The sequence below is a fragment of the Lepisosteus platostomus genome, chromosome 5 (assembly GCF_059453375.1).
Source record: "Lepisosteus platostomus isolate fLepPlt1 chromosome 5, fLepPlt1.hap1, whole genome shotgun sequence".
Taxonomy (NCBI): domain Eukaryota; kingdom Metazoa; phylum Chordata; class Actinopteri; order Semionotiformes; family Lepisosteidae; genus Lepisosteus; species Lepisosteus platostomus.
Genome location: NC_142615.1, coordinates 15,308,238 through 15,333,618, shown reverse-complemented (window position 1 = coordinate 15,333,618; position 25,381 = coordinate 15,308,238). Strand labels below are relative to the sequence as shown.

The 25,381-nt window shown below is 46.0% G+C and overlaps 1 protein-coding gene and 3 non-coding genes across 4 annotated transcripts; 3 read left to right on the top strand and 1 right to left on the bottom strand.

The window, feature by feature from the left end:
- The first annotated feature begins 17,582 nt into the window (after positions 1-17,582).
- On the top strand, positions 17,583-17,638 carry LOC148663999 (U7 small nuclear RNA). The gene has a single exon (XR_015938943.1). It is a non-coding gene; the product is annotated as a U7 small nuclear RNA (small nuclear RNA).
- A 306-nt stretch (positions 17,639-17,944) lies between these two features.
- On the bottom strand, positions 17,945-18,256 carry LOC148663998 (histone H4-like). Its single transcript, XM_088631465.1, has one exon. It carries the CDS (start codon positions 18,254-18,256, stop codon positions 17,945-17,947), a length of 312 nt encoding a protein of 103 aa, XP_088487591.1.
- A 750-nt stretch (positions 18,257-19,006) lies between these two features.
- trnay-gua (transfer RNA tyrosine (anticodon GUA)) lies at positions 19,007-19,095 on the top strand. Its single transcript is given in 2 exon segments — positions 19,007-19,043; positions 19,059-19,095. It is a non-coding gene; the product is annotated as a tRNA-Tyr (tRNA).
- Positions 19,096-22,886: 3,791 nt separating this feature from the next.
- Positions 22,887-22,968, top strand: trnal-uag (transfer RNA leucine (anticodon UAG)). Its single transcript has one exon. It is a non-coding gene; the product is annotated as a tRNA-Leu (tRNA).
- Positions 22,969-25,381: the final 2,413 nt, after the last annotated feature.

Here is a 25,381-nt window from a genome sequence, read left to right as displayed (position 1 = left end):
GAAAACTTTTAACTGTCCCATAAATTGCGGGGCATGTGTCAGAGAGTGGGACATCCAGCTTGGGTCTGACAGCCCACACTCTGAACACCTCCCTACCTACCCAGAGCCTGGAAAAATAAGTCCAGGTACGCACAGCACAGAGGCCAGGAAAATGGACAGCAGCTTCGTAGCAACATCTGGGACAGACTTCCCCCCTGAGGGTAGCGGCCTGTACAGTATTTCCTTTCTGAGTCTTTCCTGCTTCCCACCCCATAGAAATTGAAACATCAATCTCCTCAGCACCGCCGCAACACGGTGTGGGATTGGGAAGGTAGAAGCCAGAAAATTCAAGACAGGCAAGAGCTCAGCTTTGATGACCAGCACCTTCCCTGTCTAGTGAGGTCTCGGTCCTTCCATTGCATCAGTTTTTTGTTTAAGATTGGCAATTTGTTCTGCCAATTTACTGTTCCCATCTCTTCTCCAAAATACACCCCCAGGACCTTAATTCTCTTCTCTTGCAGCCTGAGATCATGTCCTTCTTTTGGCTCCCTCCAGTTCTGATAAAAAATCTCACTCTTAGATTTGTTAATTTTTGCAGAGGAAGCCAAAGAGAAACGATCACAGCACTGCAGAGCTCTGCTAATTGAGGCATTGCCAGAGAGGAGCAGGGTGACATCATCCATGTATAGAGATGTCTTTACCTCTCCTGCCCCACTTCCAGGCACTGGTATACCATTAATGGCCTGATCCTGGCGCAAGGCACAGGCTAAGGGCTCCATAGCCAAAACGAATAACAAGGGGGGTAATGGGGAGCCCTGCCTCACCCCTGAACAGACTTCAAAGGGGCCTGATCTATTGCCATAAACCATTACTCTGCTGTTGCTACCTGTGTACAGCAGGTTAATCCACTTTCTCATGATGGGGCCAAACTTCATGTGCTCAAGTACCGATGTTAAGTACTGCCGGTTTAGGCGGTCAAAGGCCTTTTCTAGGTCTACACCTAAAATGCACAGAGGGAGGGAGCGATCCTCTGAGTACAGACAGACATCCCTCAACAAGGCCAGGTTGTCGCTCATCAGGCATCCTGCTATCCCACAAGTCTGTTCTTTCCCTACCAGTGAGGCCACTACATTTTGTAGGAGCAGGAAAAGGGCTTTGGACAGGATCTTAGTGTCCATGCCTAACAGGTTGAAGGGTCTCCAGTTCTTTATGTCATTCTTTGCTCCTTTCTTAAACAAGAGAGAGATAGTGCCTTCTCTTAAGGAGTCAGGCAGCAATTCTGTCTTATAGCTTTCCTCGAATAGGAGCAGTAGCGGATCCTGAAGCAGATCCCAAAAGGTGCAGTAAAAGTCTTTAGGGAGCCCGTCAGCACCCGGAGTTTTCCCCTTTTGTAAGCTCTCCATAGCCTGTCTCAGCATTTCTACTGTCAAATTCCTCTCAAGTACTTCCTTATCTTCTTCACTCAAAACGTTTTCTAACTTTGATTTAAAAAAATGAATTTCTTCATCCTTTACCTCTGTAGAGCTGTACAGTCTTGAGTAGAAGGCCTCGGTGCAGGAGAGGATAGCACTCGGCTCTGTTCTCTCTCGTCCCTCCTCATCAACTACACTTTCCATGACAGACTTGGAGCCTACCACTTTCCTGAAAAAGAAGCGAGTACACTTCTCATTTTCTTCCAAGAACTGCACTCTGCTTCTTAACAGCACTCCTCGACTACTTTCTTTCGCTATGCTCCGGATGTCCTTTTTTAAGAGGGTGATATCCTCGAGCACATCGAAGCCACTGTGCAGCATCGTGTAGAGACGCTGCAGCTGCCTCTGTTTCCTGGCTAGCACTCCTCTCCGTCTGGCAGCAGCCTTCCTTCCCTCAGCCATGAAAAAGGCCTTTGTCCTCACCTTCACCTCCTCCCACCACTCTCCTACTGACCCATACAGACACTGCAAGGACAGCCACTGTGATAGTTTCTCCTTGTAGCGGGATACTACCCCCTCGTTCTCTAGCAGCTTTGTGTTGAGTTTCCAGAGGCCTGGGCCAAAGACAGTCCCGCCCTTGAGTTCCACTCTACACCCTAAAGTAGGCTGGGCAAACGATTTTTAAAATTTTTAAAAAAGAAATAAAAAACGAGATATAATGATGTGTTCCTGCTCAACTTAGACATTGCACGACTTTAAAACCTATAAAAATGGGTTTCGAGAGTTAAAAACCACTTTTTATGCGCGAAAAATGGGTGATTTTTCTTCCTCGTGATCAGCTCAGAATCTCTGTGTACGCTGTAAGGTTTTTACTTCTTAATTAAACGTTTAAAATTCACGAATTTCATAAAGACAACACACGTTTCGAAGAGAAAAAATCCCATTCTTTTCTCTTCCTGTTGTGTGAAACTCATCAGCAGGTCTTTTTTTCCCAATCAGAGGCTCTGAAAATAGCGTACCGCCCACTGCGCTCCGTCAGAGAGGGGCGCGGCACAGAGAGAGGGAGGAGGCGCGGAGCTCAGCAGCACAGAATGAACGTTCTACTGCCTGGAGCGCTTATGGCAGCGATCGCGTCTGCATTTATAACTTAGTTTTTAAAATTAATCAAGCAATATGAAGCATCTCTTTTTACTTTTAAGTAACTTAATTATCAAGCACAGCTTTCTCACCACCTAGACTACTTTTTGATACCATCCTTAGACAAAGCAGAAACTTCTTGTTCTGTCTAATGACATTACAATTGGAAAGATTACAGATTACATTCGTCTTTATTTTTGTTATGTTATACATTTTAGAAACGTTTCATCCATACAAACACCACAAAACTATTCTCGATTGTATTTCTGAATGGTATGTTACACTTAGTTCACTGTTTTAATTACAATCAATATTAAATTTAGCACTGTAATAAGTTGTTGCACTTTCCCCCGCATCTTGTAAAAATATATTTTCATTGTTCAAATATACATTAAATCTGACTAATAAGTCATATATCATATAATAAGTTAAATACAAAACTGAAGAAGAAATAGGGTTAAATATAATTCAAAATATTTTGCTAACAATGTTAACTGTTTATAAATTATAAATTGTATTAACTAAAGAGTAGGATGGCACAGTTGTTAGTATGCTTTTTGTTTTGTTTCTTTTTCATAAATACAACAGTAGTACTTGATGTCTCAGCGCCTTTCAAAATTAAATTATGCATGCAAACCTGTGAACTAGAAAGATAACTAAGATATCCATCCATTTATAATGGTGGCAAAGTGGTTAGCATTGCTATCTTGGAGCACTGGGGTCCTAGATTCAATTCCTCCCATCCTGTGTGTGTGGGGTTTGCATGTTCTCTCTGGGTTACATGGTTTTTCTCCATATGTGTGATATGACTCCCTCTCGCACTCCAAAACATACTGGTAAGTTAATTGGTTTATGGGAAAACTGGCCCTGGTGTGTGTGTGTTTGTGTCTGTCTGTCCTGTGATGGACTGGCGCTATGTCCAGGGTGTATTCTGCCTTGTGTCCTTTGCTTAATGGGATAGGCTCCAAATCCTCTGTACTGGATAAAGAGATTAGAAATAGATGGAACTATACACAGTGTTAGAAACCCACTATGAAATGGCAGCATCTCACTGAGAATAAAATATTTTATAGTGCTGGCCTTTCACCTCTCATGCACATCAGTATCCATACCTAGTTATTTAAACAAATTACCTCTAATTAAAAACATCTTAATATGCTGGCTCTGTGGATCCGCATCAGCTATGTTTGCCAATTCCTTCAATTCATGTGCATCCAACACACAGTTCAATACTAGTAACTGCACAAAATCTAAAATACAATCCTCATTTCAGTATCTATGTAAACATACAGTCTGTTAACTTCATCCTCTTCATCAAAAGTATGCCTAACCCCATTAGGAAGTGTTCCTGTTATCAGTGTATTCCTTAGCTTTCCCAAAATTATCTTCTTCTTACCAACATCTCTAGTCTTTTATCCTGCAATAACTCAGCCAACACTTAAATCCCCAAAAGCTGCTTGTGTTAATTTCTTTAAATCACAAATATCATGTGTAAATACTGGCCATTTAATACTCTGCATTGTGGGATAATAGTTTATTTTAAAGGGAACTAGAGAAATTAAGAAAGGCTTTTTTTCCTAGAATTAATAAATGCACATCCTGTTCACTGGGGAAATTAAATCCACACTGAGCAATCTTCAATATGTTCAGAATATGACAGCAAGAATCCTATCAGGGATGCATTACACCTGTTTTCAAGTCCTTGCACTGGTTACCTATCAGGTTTCGAGTCAACTTCAAATTCCTCATCCTCATTCTGTACCTACAGTATATGGCTTATTATCTGTCTACTCCCCCACCTTTGTCCTTTTGACTCTGGTCTTCTAGCTGTCCTCAAGAACATCTACATTCTGTGGGTGACAGGGTCTTCTCTAGCTGCACCCCAGAGCTCTCAATTTGTATTCCCAGTGATATCAGTCACGTACCCTGAGTGCATTTAAATCTAACCTCAGAACCTTTCTTTTCAGAAGACTTAGTGTCTGTATCTGCTTCATTTTCTAATTTTGGTAGCACCTCTAACTGCTTGTCTTTCTTATATGTATTTACTTTGTAATCTGAGGTCCTTTTATCTGTTTTTACATCTACTGTATTGCTTTGAGATGCCACCTTTAATGGTAATATATAAAATAAAGTTTTTTTATTATTGTTATAGGGAAACATGATCAGATTTTCCCTGGTTCAGAAAAAAAGATCTAAAGTATACTAGTTTGTCACTCTTCTCATTCCCTTTGCTAAATGACTTTTCATACTAATCTGATCAATCTAACTGCCAGTTTTCTGTGCTTTCTCTATCCTGCTAGATTTGCAATTATTCTGAAAATTTTCATCTTGAAATAACTCAATTCTAAATACCCTTTTCACTGTTAACATCTTATAGCAACTCTGCGACAAAATATACACTTAGCTCAACCTGACAGTTCATCCTGCTACCAACATTAAATAAAACGAATCTTAAGATTTCTATATTTATGTCTTTATTTAGTGGTTTCATTAGTGACAAAGGCTAAACTTTCTTGGAAAAATGTCTTTTATGTGTTGCGGAAAAAACTGACTTGCTTTAACAAAATATGTTTACAAGTCCTTTCACCTGGCAGTTTACCTAAATGCCCAACTATCTGAGAAGCCCTCCATGAAACCATAGTTGCTATTAATTTATTTAGGGCTCACTGACAGAATTGCTGTTTTTTATGCATGCTAATTTCTGATTCCTCACTCTGTTTCATGTTTATAGATAAGACTATTGATCGCGAAGGGAAATTGATGTACATGTTTACATGTTCTTTTGTAACATACACCTTTTTGTGATTTTTCTGTATATCTAAGCAAGTGTTCCTGCATCCCTCTTCTGTGTTACGCATTCCACTCGTGCCGCTCTCCCTTCTCGCATTCCCACGCACACACCCGGTAAGACAAGCTCACGCCGCAAGTAACGCCAATCACCTTCTCTTCCGTCTCTATTTTAGTTCTCCTTCTTCCTCACTTCCCCGCTCACTATTGCGGATTCTCCTAGAGCTCCCTAGTGCGCGGTTTACTTCTGGTTTGTCTCAGGTTTTCGAATTCCTAGTCTGTCTTTCGTTTACTCTTTCGTCTTGTGATTTGGATTGCTGCTTCTCCGTTTACGCCTCCGTGTTTCGACCGTCTCGCCTGCTTCCCGGATTGGATTTTTGCCTAGTGATTTTGATTGTTGCCTCCTGTTCGCCACCCTGTGTACCGACTTACTCACCTGCCTCCTGGTTTACGTTTTTGCCTTGCGATTCTGCTCAGTGCTTTCTCCACTCCAGAGTCCTGCATAGGATCCTATTGCTCTAGCAACCCACTCTAGCAGAATAGTGAGCCGACATGGATCCAGCGGACCAGAACTCCACTGCCACCTTTTTGCAACAGCAGTCCCACGCCCTTCTGCAACTGACTTCTGCTGTTCAACGCCTAGTGGACCACACCACCCGGCCGCCACCCCCTCCAGTGGCACCTGTGCCTGTCCCACCCCTGGTGGCTGCTGCTGCTTGCCCCTTGCCCCCTCCCACCCCGGAGAAATTTGAGGGTGACCCAGCAAAGCTCCAGAGCTTTTTAACCCAGTGCTGGATGGCCTTCCACCTTCGGCCAGACTGTTTTCCCACCGACAGAGAGAAGATTGCCTTCTTGGTCTCCCACCTCTCCGGTCGCGCCCTGGACTGGGCTACCTCCCTCCTTGCTCAGAATCTCCCCGTGACTGCTGATGTCAACCAGTTCGCTGCTGCCATGCAGTCCATTTTTGGTCAGCTCCACTCCCACCACATTGCCATCTCCCGTCTCACCTCTCTCACTCAGGGTTCCCGTTCGTTCCAAGAATATGCCACGGAATTCCGCCTCCTGGCCTCCCAAGTTCCCTGGAATGAAGAGGCTCTTATTCACCAGTTCTGCCAGGGCTTGTCTTCTGCTTTACAGGACCACCTCACATATCTTCCATTGGACTTTCCCTCCTTACAGCACCTCATCTCCCGTCTGGCTGAAATTGACATCAGGCTCCAAGAACAACGTGCCCGGCTCCCTCCCCCTCCTGCCACCCCCCGCCCGACCACCTTCTCCAGGCTCTCTTCTGAGGAGCGACGCCGCCGTTTCTCCCAGGGTTGTTGCCTTTATTGCGGGGCTGCTGACCATCTCCGAGCTTCATGCCCTCTCTGCCCCCCCCGCACTTCCCTGCCCTCTGTCAAGGTCGGTATTCTTTCTCCTGCTGCCCCTTCTGGCCTCTTTTTGCCTGCTCTGGTTTCTGGGGATGGTTTCAAAGAATCTCTTCTGGCTTTTGTTGATTCAGGCGCAGAAGAAAACTTCCTAGACTCCGGACTCGCCACCACTTGGAATATTCCTCGCGTCCCTGTTTCTCCCCCTATTCGCCTTCTCACCCTGGACGGATCCCCTCTCACTCTTGTGGAATGGCAAACTATTCCCCTCACTCTCCGCATTGGTGCCCTCCACTCTGAGAGCATCCAGTTCCTACTCCTCCACTCTCCCTCCCACCCCCTGGTTCTCGGATACCCTTGGCTGAAGATGCACAACCCCCATTTTCACTGGTCCAACAGTGAACTACTCGCCTGGGGACCCAATTGTCATCATCGCTGTCTGCAGTTGCCTCTCAGATGCTCCTCTGTGCACCTCGCCCAGGAGGACACCAGCGGAATCCCTTCTGTATATTCGGACCTGCACCTCGCCTTCAGCAAGCAAAGAGCGCTCTCCTTGCCGCCACACCGTTCCTCCGATTGCGCCATTGACCTACTGCCGGGAACCCTCCCTCCGAGGGGACGTATCTACCCTTTGTCGATTAATGAATCTGACGCCCTGGAGTCCTACATCCGTGATTCCTTGGAATCTGGTTTCATTCGCCCGTCTACTTCTCCGGCCTGTGCAGGTTTCTTTTTTGTCGAGAAGAAGGACGGATCCCTGCGGCCCTGCATCGATTATAGAGGTCTTAATGAGATCACCATCAAGAACCGGTATCCCCTTCCACTCATTAACTCTGCACTGGAATCTCTTCAGGGAGCCTCCGTCTTCACCAAACTTGACCTACGGGGTGCCTACAACCTCATTCGCATCCGTGAAGGTGACGAGTGGAAGACTGCCTTCATTACTACTCTGGGTCATTATGAATATCAGGTCATGCCCTTCGGCCTGGCTAATGCTCCTGCTGTATTCCAGGGTTTTATGAATGACATTTTTAGGGACATCATTCAGAAGTATGTTTTGGTTTACCTCGATGATATTTTAATTTTTTCTCCCAACATGGATGATCATGTCCTTCATGTCCGCGAAGTACTCACCCGACTCATCAACAACCGTCTCTATGCCAAGTTGGAGAAGTGTACTTTCCATGCGTCCAGGATCCACTTTCTAGGATACATAATTTCCTCTCTGGGCGTCGAGATGGACCCTGCTAAGGTCTCTTCTGTCTTGGACTGGCCCACACCCAAGAACCTGAAACAAGTGCAGCGTTTCCTAGGCTTTGCCAACTTTTATCGCCGTTTCATCCGAAACTTTAGTTCTGTTGTAGCACCCATCACCTCCCTTACTCGTAAAGGCCCTGGACAGGGAAGGTGGACCCCAGAGGCTGATCGGGCCTTTCGTCGTCTCAAGCAGAACTTTTCCTCAGCCCCAGTTCTCCGTCACCCCGATCCCTCTCTTCCGTTTGTGCTCGAGGTCGATGCCTCCGCTCTTGGGGTCGGCGCCATTTTATCTCAACGCCATGGTCCTAAGGGCACGCTCCATCCGTGCGCTTTTTTTTCAAGACGCCTATCCCCTGCCGAGATGAATTATGATGTTGGGAACAGGGAACTTTTGGCCATCAAGCTTGCCTTGGAGGAGTGGAGACACTGGCTGGAAGGGGCCATCCATCCTTTTACTATCCTCACTGACCACAAGAACTTGGCCTACTTGCAATCTGCTAAACGCCTCAACCCCCGCCAGGCTAGGTGGTCCCTGTTCTTCTCCAGATTTCGTTTTTTCATTACCTATACTCCTGGCTCCAAGAATATCAAAGCTGATGCCCTGTCCCGCATTCACGACCCCTTGGACTCCGAAGACCCGCCAGCGCCTATTGTGCCGCCTGACAGGTTTCTCGCAGCTGTACGTTGGGACATCGAAGACAAAGTGAGACGGGCTCTCCAGAACCTCACTGTCCCTCCCCAGTGCCCCCCTGACCGCCTCTTTGTTCCTGATGCAGTGCGCTCCGCAGTTCTTCAATGGGGCCATGACTCCCGCTTCGCTGCTCACTCTGGCACTCGTCGTACCATCGAATTCATTTCCAGGGACTTCTGGTGGCCTTCTCTTAGATCTGACGTAACAGAATACGTACGAGCCTGTCCCACCTGTGCTAGGAGCAAGACCCCTCGACAGAAGAAGGCGGGTCTATTACAACCTCTTCCTATTCCTTCAAGGCCTTGGTCTCATCTCTCGGTCGACTTCCTGACAGATCTCCCGAACAGCCACGGTAAAACGACTATCATGGTGGTCATCGACCGTTTCTCTAAAGCTGCGCATTTTGTTCCTCTTCCAGCCCTCCCATCAGCGCGGGAAATGGCGGACCTTTTTGTCCAACATGTTTTCCGCCTCCATGGCATTCCCAAGGATATTGTTTCTGACAGGGGCCCGCAGTTTATATCTAAGTTTTGGAAGGCTTTCTGTCAGACCTTAGGGGCATCCTCCTCCCTCACTTCTGGTTACCACCCCGAAGCCAATGGTCAGGCGGAGAGGATTAACCAGGACCTGCTGACTTACCTCAGGTCCTATGTCTCTGCCGCCCACGATAACTGGGCTTCCCTCCTCCCCTGGGCTGAATATGCCCATAATTCTCTCTATACCTCCTCCACGAATATGTCTCCGTTCCTCTGTTCACTGGGCTATCAACCATCGCTCTTCCCCGACACTATTCCCGATTCTGATGTCCCCGCTGTTCGGGCATATTTTTCTTCCCTCCCGGAACTCTGGAAAAAGGCCAGGACTGCTCTGCTCAAGACCTTTAGGAGACAGAAACTTTCTGCTGATAGACGGCGACGTCCCTTTCCCCGTCTACGTCGAGGCCAATTCGTCTGGTTGTCGTCCAAGAATATTCCACTCCAGCAACCTTCCCGCAAGCTGGGTCCTCGCTTCATTGGCCCCTTCAGAATTCTATCCCGTGTTACCCCTGTTTCTTACCGCCTCGCCCTCCCCCCCACCCTCAGGATTCACCCCACCTTCCATGTTTCCCTCTTGAAGCCCTACCACAGATCCCCACTCTCTGCTCGGCAACCTCGCCCACCTCCTCCCCGACTGATGGATGGAGTTCCCACCTATACGGTGAATAAGATTTTGGACACCCGATGGCGTAGAGGGATCCGCCAGTTTTTGATTGACTGGGAGGGTTATGGCCCAGAGGAACGTTCCTGGGTTTCTGAAGTGGATATCCTGGACCGAAACCTTATTCGAGATTTCCTTCACACCCATCCCGCGCCGGTTATCCGGTCGTCAGGAGCCGACCCTGTGGGGGGGGGTACTGTTACGCATTCCACTCGTGCCGCTCTCCCTTCTCGCATTCCCACGCACACACCCGGTAAGACAAGCTCACGCCGCAAGTAACGCCAATCACCTTCTCTTCCGTCTCTATTTTAGTTCTCCTTCTTCCTCACTTCCCCGCTCACTATTGCGGATTCTCCTAGAGCTCCCTAGTGCGCGGTTTACTTCTGGTTTGTCTCAGGTTTTCGAATTCCTAGTCTGTCTTTCGTTTACTCTTTCGTCTTGTGATTTGGATTGCTGCTTCTCCGTTTACGCCTCCGTGTTTCGACCGTCTCGCCTGCTTCCCGGATTGGATTTTTGCCTAGTGATTTTGATTGTTGCCTCCTGTTCGCCACCCTGTGTACCGACTTACTCACCTGCCTCCTGGTTTACGTTTTTGCCTTGCGATTCTGCTCAGTGCTTTCTCCACTCCAGAGTCCTGCATAGGATCCTATTGCTCTAGCAACCCACTCTAACATTCTGTACTATAGGCATGGCTTTTATTCTGTTTGCTCCATTTCTAAAACGTTTTGCTCATGTGCATTTTTGTATTTTTTTACACCTCTAGCACTTTCACGTCCTGAATTTTCATTTGCCTTAATTTGTAGAATGAATTTGAGTTTTAGCCTTAAAAATCTTAAGTTTTCACTATCTTTTGTTTCTTGTCCTACAACTGTTATTATTGATCACCATGACTTCATTCAGCCTTTCCTGAACGTCTATGACAGGCAGAGAGAGTGCTGTTTCTGGTGCGATCTTTTGCAGCTGACATTTCACTGTTTTAAACGAACAAGAAATTAGATTGATCATAAATCACTTATTCTCTATAAATACAGCGTAATTGCCCTCCGAAAATCCTCTTTTTCTTGTTCGTTTTAGAGACCTTGATCGAAACTGATTTTAGATGTCAGAAAGGATTTATTTTCTCTGTATTTCCTACATTGCTTTGTCGAGATTTTAACTTTATATTTAGGCTCAGATTTCAACTATAAATCGTACACTAATTAAAAGCAGTAAATACTGATGTTTTGCTCCCTCTTACCACAAAAATATATATGTTTTGTAGCTGGGATGAACGTTATTTCGTATGCGTAGCTACTGCGATTTGGACACGAAGCGGTTAAAGATGGCGGCAAATCAGGCACCCAAAGAGGGGGGGGGGGGGCGTCTTCTCGCCTCCATAACTAAAATGCCAAATAGGAGTGGCTTAAGCGACATACGCAGTCGTGTAACTGACAGTTTGAGGTAGCCTATCGTGTAAATTTCGCTTTGTTGCTGATAGGTTAAGCTTTCGAAACTCTGCCCCAAAGTCATGTGACTGATTTTTCGCCCTGTTTCGTTGGTTAAACGCAATGATCACAAGCACCACCATGGTTACTGGGATGTGTAGTTTTTAATTCCGTTTGAATTATAACTGTACGTACTGTCTTCATATTTGGCCAGGGCTTTAAAGAGAAGGCGCGCCAAAAAATTTCGGTGCCGTCGTCTCCGCTTTAAAGGTACCCCGTGCTGGAAGAATTTGACCTCGGAACGTTTGCCCAGCGTACCTAAAGCCTGATGATCTGAGAAGAAGACAGGCTGAAGAGTGACCCCAACAACTTTCACTCTCTCTCTGAGACAAAGCAATAGTCAATTCTGGAGCTGCTATTCCTCCCTGACCATGTATATCCTGCTGTTGTGGGATATATACATCTATATGTGTCTGAGAGTTTAAAGTCTTGAACTAAGTTTTGCAGGGCCAGTGAGCTGGAATCCAATTTTATTGGCCTTTTGGCTAAGATCAAGTTCAAGTGGCATGCCCGCAGTTCTTGTCTTTCCAAAGTTCTAGAAGGCGATCGAAGATCCTGAAGAGCGCTTGAGCTGGTATCACCCTAGGTTGAGCCCAGGGGGTTAAGGCCAAGCAGCAGCTGAGCTGGGAGGGATCCGGCAGCAATGTTCTCCCTCTCTCTCTCTCCTCCTGCGCCTGCACCTAGCTGGGCTTTGCCCACAAGGACAAAGGCCAGGGCTCCCTCACTGCTCCTTTAGCAGCTAAACCCTCCTCTCCACAGGACCTTGCTCTCTCTCTTTCTCTCCTTTTTTCTTTTTTCTCCTTTCCAGATGGCAGACAAGAAGACACTGATCCGGTTCCACTGGACCAAGAAAACAGAGACGATGCTAACTGCGAAATCCATTTTCATTACCTTCCTAAGAGGGATCCTGCAGTTGGTGGCCGGAGATCTCTACTGCCTGCAAGACAACAAGGCAGAGAGATACATGGAGGCCTACATGGCCACGGACGCCTCATATGAAAAGGCAACGAAAATGATCAAATGAAAAAGGTAAGCACCCCGGTTTCTCTGATTTCAGGCCGGAGCCTATGAGGAAGACAAACCAGAGGACCATTAAAAGTCCTCACATACAACCCCTACGTACCAATGGAACTGGTAACAGCGTACCTAGGGAGGTATGTAACTGTGGTGGACAAACCGACGGAGATCAGGGACAGTTGTGGCGTCTGGTACAGCAAACACCTGTACCGAGTCCTCCTGAAAGAGGACCTAGAGGGCGTAGACGGTTTCCAGCACCCCCCGGCCCACTTCAACATCGGAGCCGACAGGGGGTAGCTTTACTACCCCAGGATGCCGGATTTCTGCAAGAAGTGCAGACAGTCCAGCCACAAAGAGAACACGTGTGACATCGTCAGATGTCACAACTGTAACAAAGAGGGGCACCTGGCAAAAACCTGCCGGGCAGCCAAAAAGTGCGATGGATGCGGCGCCGAGGGACACCTCCTTCACTAATGCAAGGTAAGCAAACCTTCCTTTGCGCAGGTGGTGGAAGCCGACCGGCAGAAACCGGTCTCAAGACAAAGGGAGAGAGGTGAGAACAAAGAACCCGCACCTCCCCCGCAGAGAACCGAAACTGCCGAGGCCACACCCCCAGCCGCACCAGTGCCTCAAGATGGCCGCCAGGACAACGGACAAAATGGCTGACCGGAGGAAGGGCCCTGGATAACTCCCAGCAAGAAGGGAAAGAGGATCCACCTTCGGAAGGACAAAAGAAAAGAGTGGTAAGGGAGAACTGTTTCCTCCTCCTAGAGGAAACGGAACTTTCTTCCCCCGAGGCCCAGGAACAACCGGAGGAGGCAGCCCAGGAAATGGAAACCCTCCCCCCCCAGGGCCCACGGACAACAGGAGGAGGCAGCCCAGGAAGAGGTTACCCCCTCCCCCGAGGCCCAGGGACAACAGGAAGAAGCAGCCCAGGAAGAGGTTACCCCCTCCCCCGAGGCCCAGGGACAACAGGAAGAGGCAGCCCAGGAAGTCGGAACCCCCTCCCCTGAGGCCCAGGAACAACAGGAAGAGGCAGCCCAGGAAGTCGGAACCCCCTCCCCCAAGGCCCAGGAGCAACTGGAGGTCCCCGAAACTCCTGGAGAAAGGGAAGAAAAAAGCCTTCCCGAAATGGTGGTGGAGAGTATCCTCAAGGAAGACGAGGATTACTTTGAAGCCGCCCTGGAGCCGGGACTGATGGTAGGGCTGGACCTGTCCAGCATGTTTACCTTTCAGTCCCCAGCGAGACCTGGAGGGAGCCCAGCATATTCCCCCCAGGACCCAAACAAGAGGAGTTACATCTAGGCTAAACAGTGCCCAGATGTAGAATCCCAAGTTTTCCCCACTGTAAGCACAAAGAGAGGAGGTTCAACTTTCACTTGTTTAATCATGACTGTGAAACTTATCTTTCTAACAACTAACGTGAGAGGGCTAAGAGACCCGGTGAAAAGACGGGGAGTCTTTCATGATCTGGCCTCAAAGTCTTTCTCAGTTTGTTTCTTACAGGAGGTCCACCTGAAGGATGAAAGCGACAAGCTGACATTCAGCAGGGAATGGACGAAGGGAGAATCATGCTGGAGCGTAGGAGGGGTCCATTCTTCCGGAGTGGGAATCCTCCTCGGAAACCCAGAGATGACGCTGGTTTCCTCCTTCTCGGTGGTGCAGGGCCGGATCCTGGTCGTAGACATCGACTGGAGGGGGCAGAAATTGAGAGCAATTAACGTCTATGCTCCGATGGAACCCTCTCTCCGGAAGGAAGTGTTTGCTGACCTGGCCAGCTGCTGCACCACCAACAGACAGGTGGTGCTTGGCGGGGACTTCAACGTCGACCGGGAGAAGGGGAGCGACGCTAGCTCAGCAGAGCTGGAGTCGCTACTCAAGCAGTTCTCCCTGGTAGACGGTTTCAGACGGTGCCGCCCTAACGACGGGAAAAACTCCCGGGGAGTGTGCAGCCGCCTTGGACTACATCTTTCTGCACACGACCTGCTCCCTGGAGTCGGCGACGGTGTCCCCGGAGTGGTATTCCGACCATGAGTGCGTGACAGTGGTGGCTAACACCAACCTGCCGGCATTCGGTCGTCGGTATTGGAAGCTGAACCGGGAGATATTGGAGGAAGACGACTTCAGGGCACTGTTCAGTAAAGACTACGCAAGCTGGGTCGACATGAAGGATGGCTACAGCTCCGTGGTGGAATGGTGGGAGTTCATGAAGGACAGGACCCGAACGCTGGCACAGACGTACTGCAGACGGAAGGTGGCCAGGGAGAGGAAGGAAGCTGCGCAACTCCCGAAACAACTAGAGGAGGAGTACAGCTTGGCTAACAGGGGAGGAGCCTTCAATTCAGCGTGGGCATGGGACCTGAAGGAAAGGATCCGCAAGCTGCACACCAAGAAAGCCAAGGCTTTCCTGGTCAAGGCACAAAGGGAGCATTATGAAAATAATAAAACCTATTCCTCTTATTTCTTCAATCAGGTCCGAGAAGCCCAGAAAAAGAGGGTGATCTACAGCCTGAGACGGGGAGATGGAGAGGAAGTGCTGGACGAGAGTGACAAGGTAGAAGCGACCACCACTTTCTACAAGGAGCTCTTTTCAGAAAAGCAGACAGAGGTGAAGGCAGGTGATGCTTTTCTGGAGGGGCTGAAGGCACGAGTACCAGAGGAGGTGAGGGAGGACTTGGAGGGTCCAATCACGGCCGAGGAGCTGAAGGCTGCGCTCTTGTCCATGGAGAATGGCAAGGTGCCGGGACCGGATGGACTCCCCAAGGAATTCTACACATGCTTCTGGGACACCCTGGCGGCAGATCTGGTGGAAGTGGTGCAGGAGATCTTCCGCGGGGGAAACTCGGAAACACCATGAGGAAGGGCATCACCTCCCAGCTCTTTAAGGGAGGAGATGCCGACGACCTCAAAAACTGGAGGCCGATCACGATGCTCTGCATGGACGTAAAGATCCCGTCCAAGCTTCTGACCGCCAGACTGAGAACCGCCCTTCCCCACATCATCCACAGCAACCAGACGTGTGGGTGGAAGGGCGATCCGTCAGCTGGAACCTCCAGCTGACCAGAGACACCAGCGCCTGGGGCGAGGACCGGAATATGCCCATGACTGGACCAGGAGAAAGCCTTCGACAGAGTGAACCATAGCTATCTGTTTAGGGTGCTGGAACGCTTCGGTTTCGGAGAGAGTTTCAGCCACTGGATTAATATACTGTACTCTGACATAGGCAGCAGAGTCAACGTGAAAGGAAACCTGGGGGATTTCATTCCCCAGGAATCCGGAGTATGACAAGGCTGCTCCCTTTCACCCCTTCTCTATGTTCTTTTCACAGAGCCCCTAGCAGAGGCGGTGAGACGGGACCCTGTCATCAACCGCCTGGAGATACCGGGAGGTGCGGGGGAAGCCCTGAAGATCTCCCAGCACGCTGACGACACGATGCTGTTCCTGAGGTCGGACAGGGGGCTAAGAAGAGCCCTGCAGGTCATGGAGCAATACTCCAGAGCCTTGGGGTCGAAGCTCAACCGCCGAAAGAGCAAACTGAAGTTCTCCGGGCCCTGAAAGCACAGGACGACGGAGCCGGAGGGTCTCGAGCTCTGCACGGAGCCTCTCAAAATACTGGGGGTTTCCTTCAAGAGCTAGGACAACGAGACCATCAACCGGACCGAGAGGATCGCCAAGGTGAATGCGATGCTGGGTCTGCGGTGTACCCGCTGCTGGCCAGACTCAGACGAGAGCTGCAAGGGATGATCTTTGGCTTCGTCTGGGGCGGCAAGTACGAGTACATCACGAGAAACCGGATGTGTCAGCCGATCGAGAAAGGGGGTCGAGATGTCCCACATTTCCCCCTGAAACTCGACTGCATCTTTTTCTGCAACTTCTGTCGGGCGCAGCGGGAGCCCATCGGCCACAAGTACGAGTACTTTGTCAGGCTGTGGCTCTCCGTCCCAATGAGGCACTTGGTCCAGTGGTCAAACACTGGGCCCAAGGCAGAAGGCGACCGAAGTTCTACATCCGCGCTGTCAAGTGGAGCAGGAGGTACGAGGCCACGAGACAGCCAGAGCTCTGCACCAACCACAGAGACTTGTACAAAGACAAGTCTGGGAAAGGACGCAGCCCAAAGAACTTGGAAACCAACTGAAGGACCTCAACTGGATGGCTGTACACAAGAGACTGGCTACCAGAAAGGTCCTCTACAGACACTCGATCTCCAGGAATCCGCATTGCCCCCGGTACGCGTGTTTTGTCGAGGAGACTCAGGAGCACGTGTTCTGGAGCTGCCTCTTCGCCAAGGCGGTGTGGGGCAGAATGGACAACATTATGCAACTCCTGGGAACGGATGCAGTGCTCAGTTACCAGTACATTCTGCTGGGGGCTGGCACCCACCGGACTGGACAAGGGGACACAGGACCTGCGGGGGCTGCTGCTGTCCCTCACAAAACAAGGACTGTGGAAGGCGAGGAACACTCTCATCCGGCACAACATAAAGTGGGGGGCGAGGGAGCTGGAGGAGAGGATCCTGGCGGACCTCAGGAGGAAGACGAAGCACCACGTCACCAAATGGGGTTACCCCACGGCGAGGGAGCGCTGGAAAGGACTTTGGGCCCTATACAGGGATTAAAGGACAATAGCAAGTGGTAGGTTTGGAGGGACTCTCTTAATTGCGCAAATCCGCCCCCACTTGCAAAGATTGATAATGAACAATCAATCTCCGTTCCGCCGTTGTTTTTTATTACATGGAGTGCTAATATGTGTGAGATGTTCCTTTTGAGATGTTTTTTTTTTGCGGAATAAAGTATATTTTGTAGAACAAAAAAAATCTTATGACAAGGTTTACAAGTTATCTGTTGAACTACATTCTAATAGGTGTGGTCACATTCCAGGTCATTTGTTTACGTTTTTGTTTCTGCAGCAACTGTTAGATGAAATGTGCTAATATGTAACCTAACTCCAGTGTGAATAACTAGAAGAGGGGAGCAGCTCCATTCCAGACCAAGGGAGCTTTGGGAGTGGCTGGGGCAGATCTCTCATTTGCATATCTGATTTGGAAATATAACACTAAACCCCCTTCTTGCATGGATTTAACTTGCACCCAAGAGTCCCCTACTGTGTATTGCTACTTATTTTTTTATGATAAGTGGTGATTACCAGTTGACAGGTTTTATTTGTTGAATTATAAATGGTTTTGTATTATCATCCTGAATGGCCTGTACTCAAGGTTTGGTAGGGTATGTGTTTTCATTTCATTTACCAAATTGAATTTTTGCTCTTTTAGTATTTGTCTAGAAGGCTTTCTGAAGTCAGGAAGCCCATTTATTTGGTGAAAAAAGATTCTGTATTAATATTAATATTTCTCATACAACATAAATAGGGTCTTTTATGAATAAAAAGATCTTGCACTTGGAAATCTTGATAAAGCTGTGTGCTTCCATACACTCTAGCAGTTTTGATTCCTAATATTTGACCTTAGGTGTGGGAACGGGTCTTTTTTGCAATTTGATTTCCAATTGATCAGCACGGTATAGAAAATAGACCCATAAAGCAACCTCAGCAGTGACAAATGTCACTGGGTCACTTGGGTTTATACGTCGGGGTCCAGTAGTGAAGCTCCGCTCCTGTTTAGCCTCCGAAGCCGTACAGGGTGCGGCCATGGCGCTTCAGCAAGTACACCACGTCCATGGCGGTGACGGTCTTCCTCTTGGCATGCTCGTTGTAGGTGACGGCGTCGCGGATGACGTTCTCCAGGAACACCTTCAGCACCCCGCGGGTCTCCTCGTAGATCAGCCCGGAGATCCGCTTCACTCCCCCACGGCGAGCCAGGCGGCGGATGGCGGGCTTGGTGATTCCCTGGATGTTGTCACGGAGAACCTTACGGTGACGCTTAGCGCCTCCTTTCCCGGGTCCCTTTCCGCCTTTGCCTCTTCCAGACATCTTCTAGTTATCAGCTGTGAACACGACACACACTGCTCATCTTTGATGTATAATAGACATCTTTCTTTGATGTCTATTATACATCAAAGAAAGATTTTTATAGGTGTAGAAACTAGTAAATAAAGCCAATGATTTGTTTTAGAAACGTATTCTTAAAATATACAATTATTCACACCTGAACAATATGTAGTTCAAATTATACATTATATACAATATAGTATTCAAATATCTAATCATCATAAAAAACACAACTAGTAAACTTCAGTTACAAATTCTAGTAACATGGCAATATATATAGTAATGACAAACACAAACTAATTACATGAACACGCTAATATTTAACTCAAAACCACATTTCGATTCAAATATAAATTTTTAAAATTTACAACTTCTTTATTTCCACGAAAATATTATTAATGTAGCACAAACGCTACTTTCTAATAAAGACAGAAAGAAACTGTTTGTTTTGTGTCTACTGGTGATCCTCCTCTCGAGACTAATGAAATGTTTAATATGATCCCTCGAGAAAAAAAAGGAATCAATTTCCGCCTGGAATGATTGATGCCCCATCAAACATTTTGTAATATCCCTGGAAGTTTATACAGTAGAATCCTGGTTCGTGGCTTAAATTCAAGGTAAATGAGACTAAGGAAACGAGTTGGAAACTTGATGTCGAAGTGGGATTTAAATCACCCAGTTCACATTTTACTTCATTGGGCAGTATGTGCCAGAGAGCAACGTCACAGGATCTCTTCGATAGCTCAGTTGGTAGAGCGGAGGACTGTAGTGGAATCAACAGGGAATTCTTAGGTCGCTGGTTTGATTCCGGCTCGAAGGAAGGTGCTTTTCATGTAATTTAATCAAAGAGTTAAAAAAGCGACTCTGTTTTATTCAGACATTGATCAAAAGCTCAATAATCGACAAAGCAAAGGCTCCTGTTCCGAATTCAGCCCACGTCTGATTGTCTTTTTTTTGCCAAGATCTGATCTTTGAATTAAGGGACTACACTGTCTGCTTTGTAATTCAAAAATACATACAAATGTCAAGTTTTTGTAGATATAAAGGTGTTCTCTGTTTTCAAAGGATAGTTACTTAATTGGCATAATGATTTGGTATTGATTTTGTATCGTTGTATTATAAAGTTTGTGCTTTCTGTGTTTTTATCGTATTGTGAACTTATTTTTTAAACAAATGCTTACAAAGGCAAACACGGCACACATCTGTTTATACCAGCGGTGAATTGTACATTTTTATTAAGTACAAGCTACTGTGCACTTCTGGGAGTATAACAGGTTCGATATAAAGTGGCAAAAATATAAAAGGGGAAAATACCCCAGACTGCGTGTAAAGCCCTCGTTGTGACTGTTTTAGATAAAAATGGCGTACTGTGCACGAAATTTTGCAGAAACACAATCTGATATTTTAATAATTATTATTTTAATAATTTTATAAGTATGAGGCCCCGGATCCAAATCTTCAGTTCTGATTTTTTTAAGTGATATCTTTCCTTCCTGTCGTGGAAGTCACACGATGTGAGCAATTGTTTTTTTTACGTTACGATCCAAAGAGCCTCAGACTCACTGTAACCAAACCAGGATGGATTCTGCTGGGAGCCGGACTGAGCTCATTCTCACTCCCTGTGCTGAAAACAGAATTAGCTCTTCCCCGAACATCGTCTACAGCTGCTGGATTGTGCTCTGCATCTTACTGCTCCGGCAGTTACTTTGACGAAAGACAAATCACTTGTGCGCTTTTAACCTTCTCGCAGCTACGGGCGAGACTGACGCTCACGATATGAAGGCACCCGCTGGTATACCTTCTCTAACTTTCAGTCGCGACAGACTTCGCTTTTTTTTAAAAAAAGTAGATATAGCCCTGAAAAAAGCATTAGCTTTATCAGTTTTATATTAATCTATTTTGAATCAAAGTTTGATATTTTGTTTTATTTTTTATTGCATTTTACATAATAATAATAATCATTATTGCTTACACTTATATAGCGCTGTTCTGGATACTCCACTCAATGCGCTTTACAGGTAATGGGGTCTCCCCGCCACCACCACCATTCTCTTGAATGATCACAGAGAGTCAGGACCTTGGTTTTACGTCTCAGCCAAAGGACGGCACCTGTTTACAGTTTAGCGTCCCCGTCATTGTACTGGGGTATCAGGACCCGCATGGACCGCAGGGTATGCGCCCAGCGACAGAAACCAGACGTGTGTCGGGCTCGGCTGCGAGCAGGACAATGACGTCACGGGGACAAAGTAGAGGAAATCAAAACGGTTCTATAAAAGACCTGTGTCAGCTGTTGGTTTGCAGTCTGGACTCTAAATCCTCCGATCCGATTTTAAATCTCTCTAATACCTAAGCTGCGGCTTCTTCCGAGTATTTATTCGTATACTTATTATGTGTAAGTGTATAGATGAAACCTTTCATAGTGTAACGCTTACGGCCGACAGGCACTGTGTAAGAGCCGGTGTACCAGAGCAGGTGACGTCACTGCCCTTCCCTGTGATAGCAGGACCACAGCCCGTGGGTTGTGGGGAGATCTCTCTTTAGCTCACCGGGCTGGGTCGCTGCAGAGAGACATGGGAGTCCCGGGTTCGAGCCCCCGGCGGTGGGGGGCCGACCTAATGCGGCGACGGCGCCCGCCTGAGCCCTTGTTGCGTTACAATATATTGTTCAGTTTAAATCAAAATGCTTTACTAATACAAGAGAGAAGTATAGTATGAAGGATGTGACAAATGTATGATTTCACGGAACAAAACGGTTTTTATTTGCATTCGAAATGAAGCGGAATTTTAGCGCAACACACAAGCCCTTTGTCTTTTTTAGTGATTTTTAAACAGACGTAGAAAACGCGTTTTTTTAACACTATAATAGCAGGGTCAGTGGCGTAATGAATAACGCATTAGGCCTCGTGTCAGAAAATTATAGGTTCGACTGCCATCTGGCTTGTTGAGTTTATACCACTTACATTCTTTTATATAAATGAACTGCACCTGAAAGCTATAGAAAACACTTTGGGTAAGTTGTCTGCAGCCTCCTGCGTCGACAACTTACCCAAAACACTGTACTGTCTGGAGATCAGCTCCAGCTCTGAACTCAATTGCAATGAAAAACCATGCGTAACAAAACTGGAGAACAGCTGAACTTGTGCTCAGTTCGGTGATGAGGGTTCAGAACTGTCGTTGTTGTAATTAGCACGAATTGCACAGGCTCTGAATCAGACCATGTCAATTAGTCTGATCAGTCTACGTTAATGTAGAATTATTAATAGGTTTATTAGTTAGTTAGTTCAGGTTTACCCACCTGAACTAATGTAGAATTATTACTTGGTCTGTCTCTTGTTTGTATATAAATGAATGTCTCTGACAACTTAATGTTAGTTTTACGATGTAGGTCAGGCGTTGACATATGCACGAGTATACGAAATGTCTCACTCCTGATTCAACTCATGTTCTATAGGAGATTGGCGATTCCTCCTGTTTCTCATACAACCATATCAGAACAGAAGCCCGTGTCACCCAGCTGTGATTCAAGATCGACTCGCATCTTTATCCCTTTTTTGTTCATGATCATTATTTTCTTTAGTTATGATCAATATTGAACTTTTTTTAAATGAAATGACAATAATCAAACATGCAGGCAGATTTTTGAAAAGTATTCGGAATTGACAGGGTGCCCCTTTGGAACAGTCGTCAGAAAATGTGAGAAAATGAAAGTTATGTAAGCTCTCACACAAAGCATTGAAGATTGGAATCTGAGTGTAAAAAAGCTACCTGTCTCCCAATGATAGGCAGGGATACACACCATGACTCGAATAGACTCAGCGAACTTTAACACCTATGATATTACGAGTGCTTTGCACGTGTCGAATTTCAAGAAGGAACTACTACAACAGTTTGGACATAATTCAATACCACCGGCAAAGTCCAATGCCGGCAACTTCTGAGAAAATAATGTTCACTCATGGAATTTGGTCTTTGAATGGCTGGCGGGAAAATTCATTTATACTCCTTTTGCACCCTCAGCTGAAACATGTTAAAATAACAACGCAGATTTGTTGGAGAACCTGACAAGAATTATTGGGTTAGTACTGTATGTATTCTTGTATATTTACTTTAATTTTAATATAAATGTAAACATGCATGCTGTATAAGCTATTGTAATTTTAAAATATGTTAGCTGAGGATGCGAGGGGGGCTATTATACCTTGTGAAACACGCAAGGAACCGTAAAAAAGGCTGATATTTGAATAAAATTTGCGATCACAAGAAAACCACAATTTATGTGGTATTATCATCAATATCCTTCAAAATCGACGTTCAAATGAAGGATTTGAAGAAACTATTAAAAAAAATTGTAGTAGGAGAGGATTTTGATTTTTGCTCTTCAAGTCAGTAGATTGACGTAGAGTTGCGCCCCTACAAACAGCACAAAGGATGAAACCCACCTCCTTCGTTATTGCTATGTTTGTGCCGGTGAAAGTAGCGTTTGTGCTATTGAAAGCATCTCGGAAGATGAAGGTGCAGTCACTTCCACATGTCATGATATCATTAGATCCGACGACAAGAGCTGAAGCCCCCCAGTCCAAGCCAGCAATGTGAGGAAGATGGACATGGAGGAAGGTAGCGTGGCCGAGCGGTCTAAGGCGCTGGATTTAGGCTCCAGTCTCTCTGGGGGCGTGGGTTCGAATCCCACCGCTGCCAAATGTTAATGTTTTAAGACCTGCAATACGATCAGTAAAAGTGCTTTTTGTTAGGCTGCAGGAGGTGTTAAGAGATAGACTTTCTAAAAGACAGGCTTAACATCAAGGCAGAAAAAATATTTTGTTTTCTCAACAGAAATTCTCTTTGGCACGTTCAGCTTTATGTAGGGAACAACATCTGCCAAGATCACTTTTGAGGCAGTGCACATGATAGTGTACCGGCAAGTACAGTACATTCAATATTGGCTGTGGTGGTGAGCTGCTTTTGTCTGTGAAACTTTTAATTCTTCACGCCGAATCGTTGGCAGGGGTAAAGCTTATTAAATCTTTGAACATAGCGCTCCATCAGAAGTACTTTGTTCGTGATCAAAAGAGATCAGAGGATTAACTTCATGAATTCACATAGCATACCTTACAGGAAAGATTTAAAAGGGGAATTGATTGTGCTTCCTGATGTTGTTCCTGTGGTTTCTTTGGATACAAAGGTGAATGTTCTTTGACGTTCTGCTAGAGTATCCACTGGGTGGGCTTTATCGATTAGCTCGGATAGGTCATCAGTGCTCCGTCTCCGGAAAATAATCAGCACTGTTTTTTCCTGTGCTGTCTTTTAAAACATATAAGATCACGAGTTTACAGATTTCTCCAAATAACAACTATACATTTTAACCCAGCGGTTAGCATTCCTTCAATCCAATAGTTTTACTCTGGGTTAAAAGCAGCGCAATCTACAGAGAGATGATATTCAAATATTTCAACGTTCTTATTGGATTACCTGTATGGAGATATCGCTCAGAATTCCTAATATGATTTTGAGTTCAGTTTTGCTTTACTACTTTCAGAGTCTTTTATTGACCTTGCTGAAGCAGAGAAATGACATAATCACAAATGCGACCTACCTGTGCTGCTGTTTCTGGTTAATAATTATTATTGCGAGGAAAAAAAAACAGCTCCTTGCATTAAGAGCAAGAGCAACCAACGCGCTCTCTTGTTGAGTTGGGTTTTTTCCGTGGTGCTCTTCCTCAGATGCAAAGTTATTTGGCGAGCAAGGACCTCTGAGAAGGAGCCTGAATCCGTCAAGAACTCTGAAATTCTAATATCGCACTACCGTCTTGTGTACAGAGATCTGCTTCTTCCTTTTTGAGTGTTTTGGTGTTTAAGAGCACACTTCCTACCTCGAATGTTAGTTTCAGGAGATGTGTTACCAGATCACAGATCATCTTGAAAAGATTTGGGATGCACTGGCTCAGTTATTTGAAGGAACCTATACCACCAACGCACTTCTGAGAAGCACCTGCACATTTTCGCAATCCTCTCTCTCACCTACAAAGTTATGAAGACACAGACGACCAACAAAAACTAATTTGATTCACTCAATTATTTGTCCATCTCTAAAGCCTGTGTGTATTGACAAGGCAATTCAAAAGCACATATTAAATAAGAACACGATCCTTCTTGTTACCATTCACGTGGTTGGAGCGTTGTTTCGCCCTTTAACATTCTTCTACAATATTTACAAAAGGGCTTTATCACTGGAGTTGTGTGCATCAGTCCATGAACATCAACTGTACTGCTGTTTTTCTATGCGTAATTTAATTGCAAGCACTTAAAAGATGCAAAAAGGTTTCAAAGAAAACATAATTGAAAGACAGTCGAGTAAGGAGGTAGAAAAACGCACTCCCCCATTGAAGAATCAACCACCGTCGCCCATGTGACTGGATATAAAAATAAATTATTCATTTCAATTATTCATGAAGGGTGGATTGTGGTCAGTAAACATATGCACATCTTTAAGTCAGTTCCACCATCTGTGCCATAGGGGATGTAGCTCAGTGGTAGCGTGCATGCTTTTCATGTATGAAGTCCTGAGTTCAATCTCTGGCGTCTCCAGAGGTCTTATATTATTGTGCTCACATCGCAATCTTCTGTTGAGTAAGAACTCTTTGCTCGTGTTCATAGAGAGCCAGGTTTACACAATTAAATTCAGTCACACACGAAGTGCTACAGTCTTGCTCTGCTGTTTTAAATGTACCTCCAAAGCATTTCGTTGTGTTAACTACCAAATGATTTGAACTAATTTTACGTCATATTCAGGAAATCCAGAGAAGGTCATCAGACTTTTAGTGGCTGTTGAAGAAAACACCTGTTGAATCTCACCAGGGATTTCTTGAGAGATCATTCAGCGAGCAAGTCCTCCCTCTGGACTCCAAATATTTTGGGTTAAACTGTTATTCACATACTCTAACGAAGAGAAACGTTAGTGTCTTCCGGTGTGTGAGCCCATTTCTAAAAAAAAAAAGTTATATAAATTGAATTGTTCTACTTTTTAGGCTTGCATAGTCTTATTAATATTTCAGTTAAATCTTTTTTTCTGTAGTAACATCAGTTGATATTAATATTAGTCCTGATTTATAATT

Coding starts and splice junctions, on each gene's coding strand:
- LOC148663998 (XM_088631465.1), bottom strand. CDS start 18,256: ATGTCTGGAAGAGGCAAAGGCGGAAAGGGACCCGGGAAAGGAGGCGCT.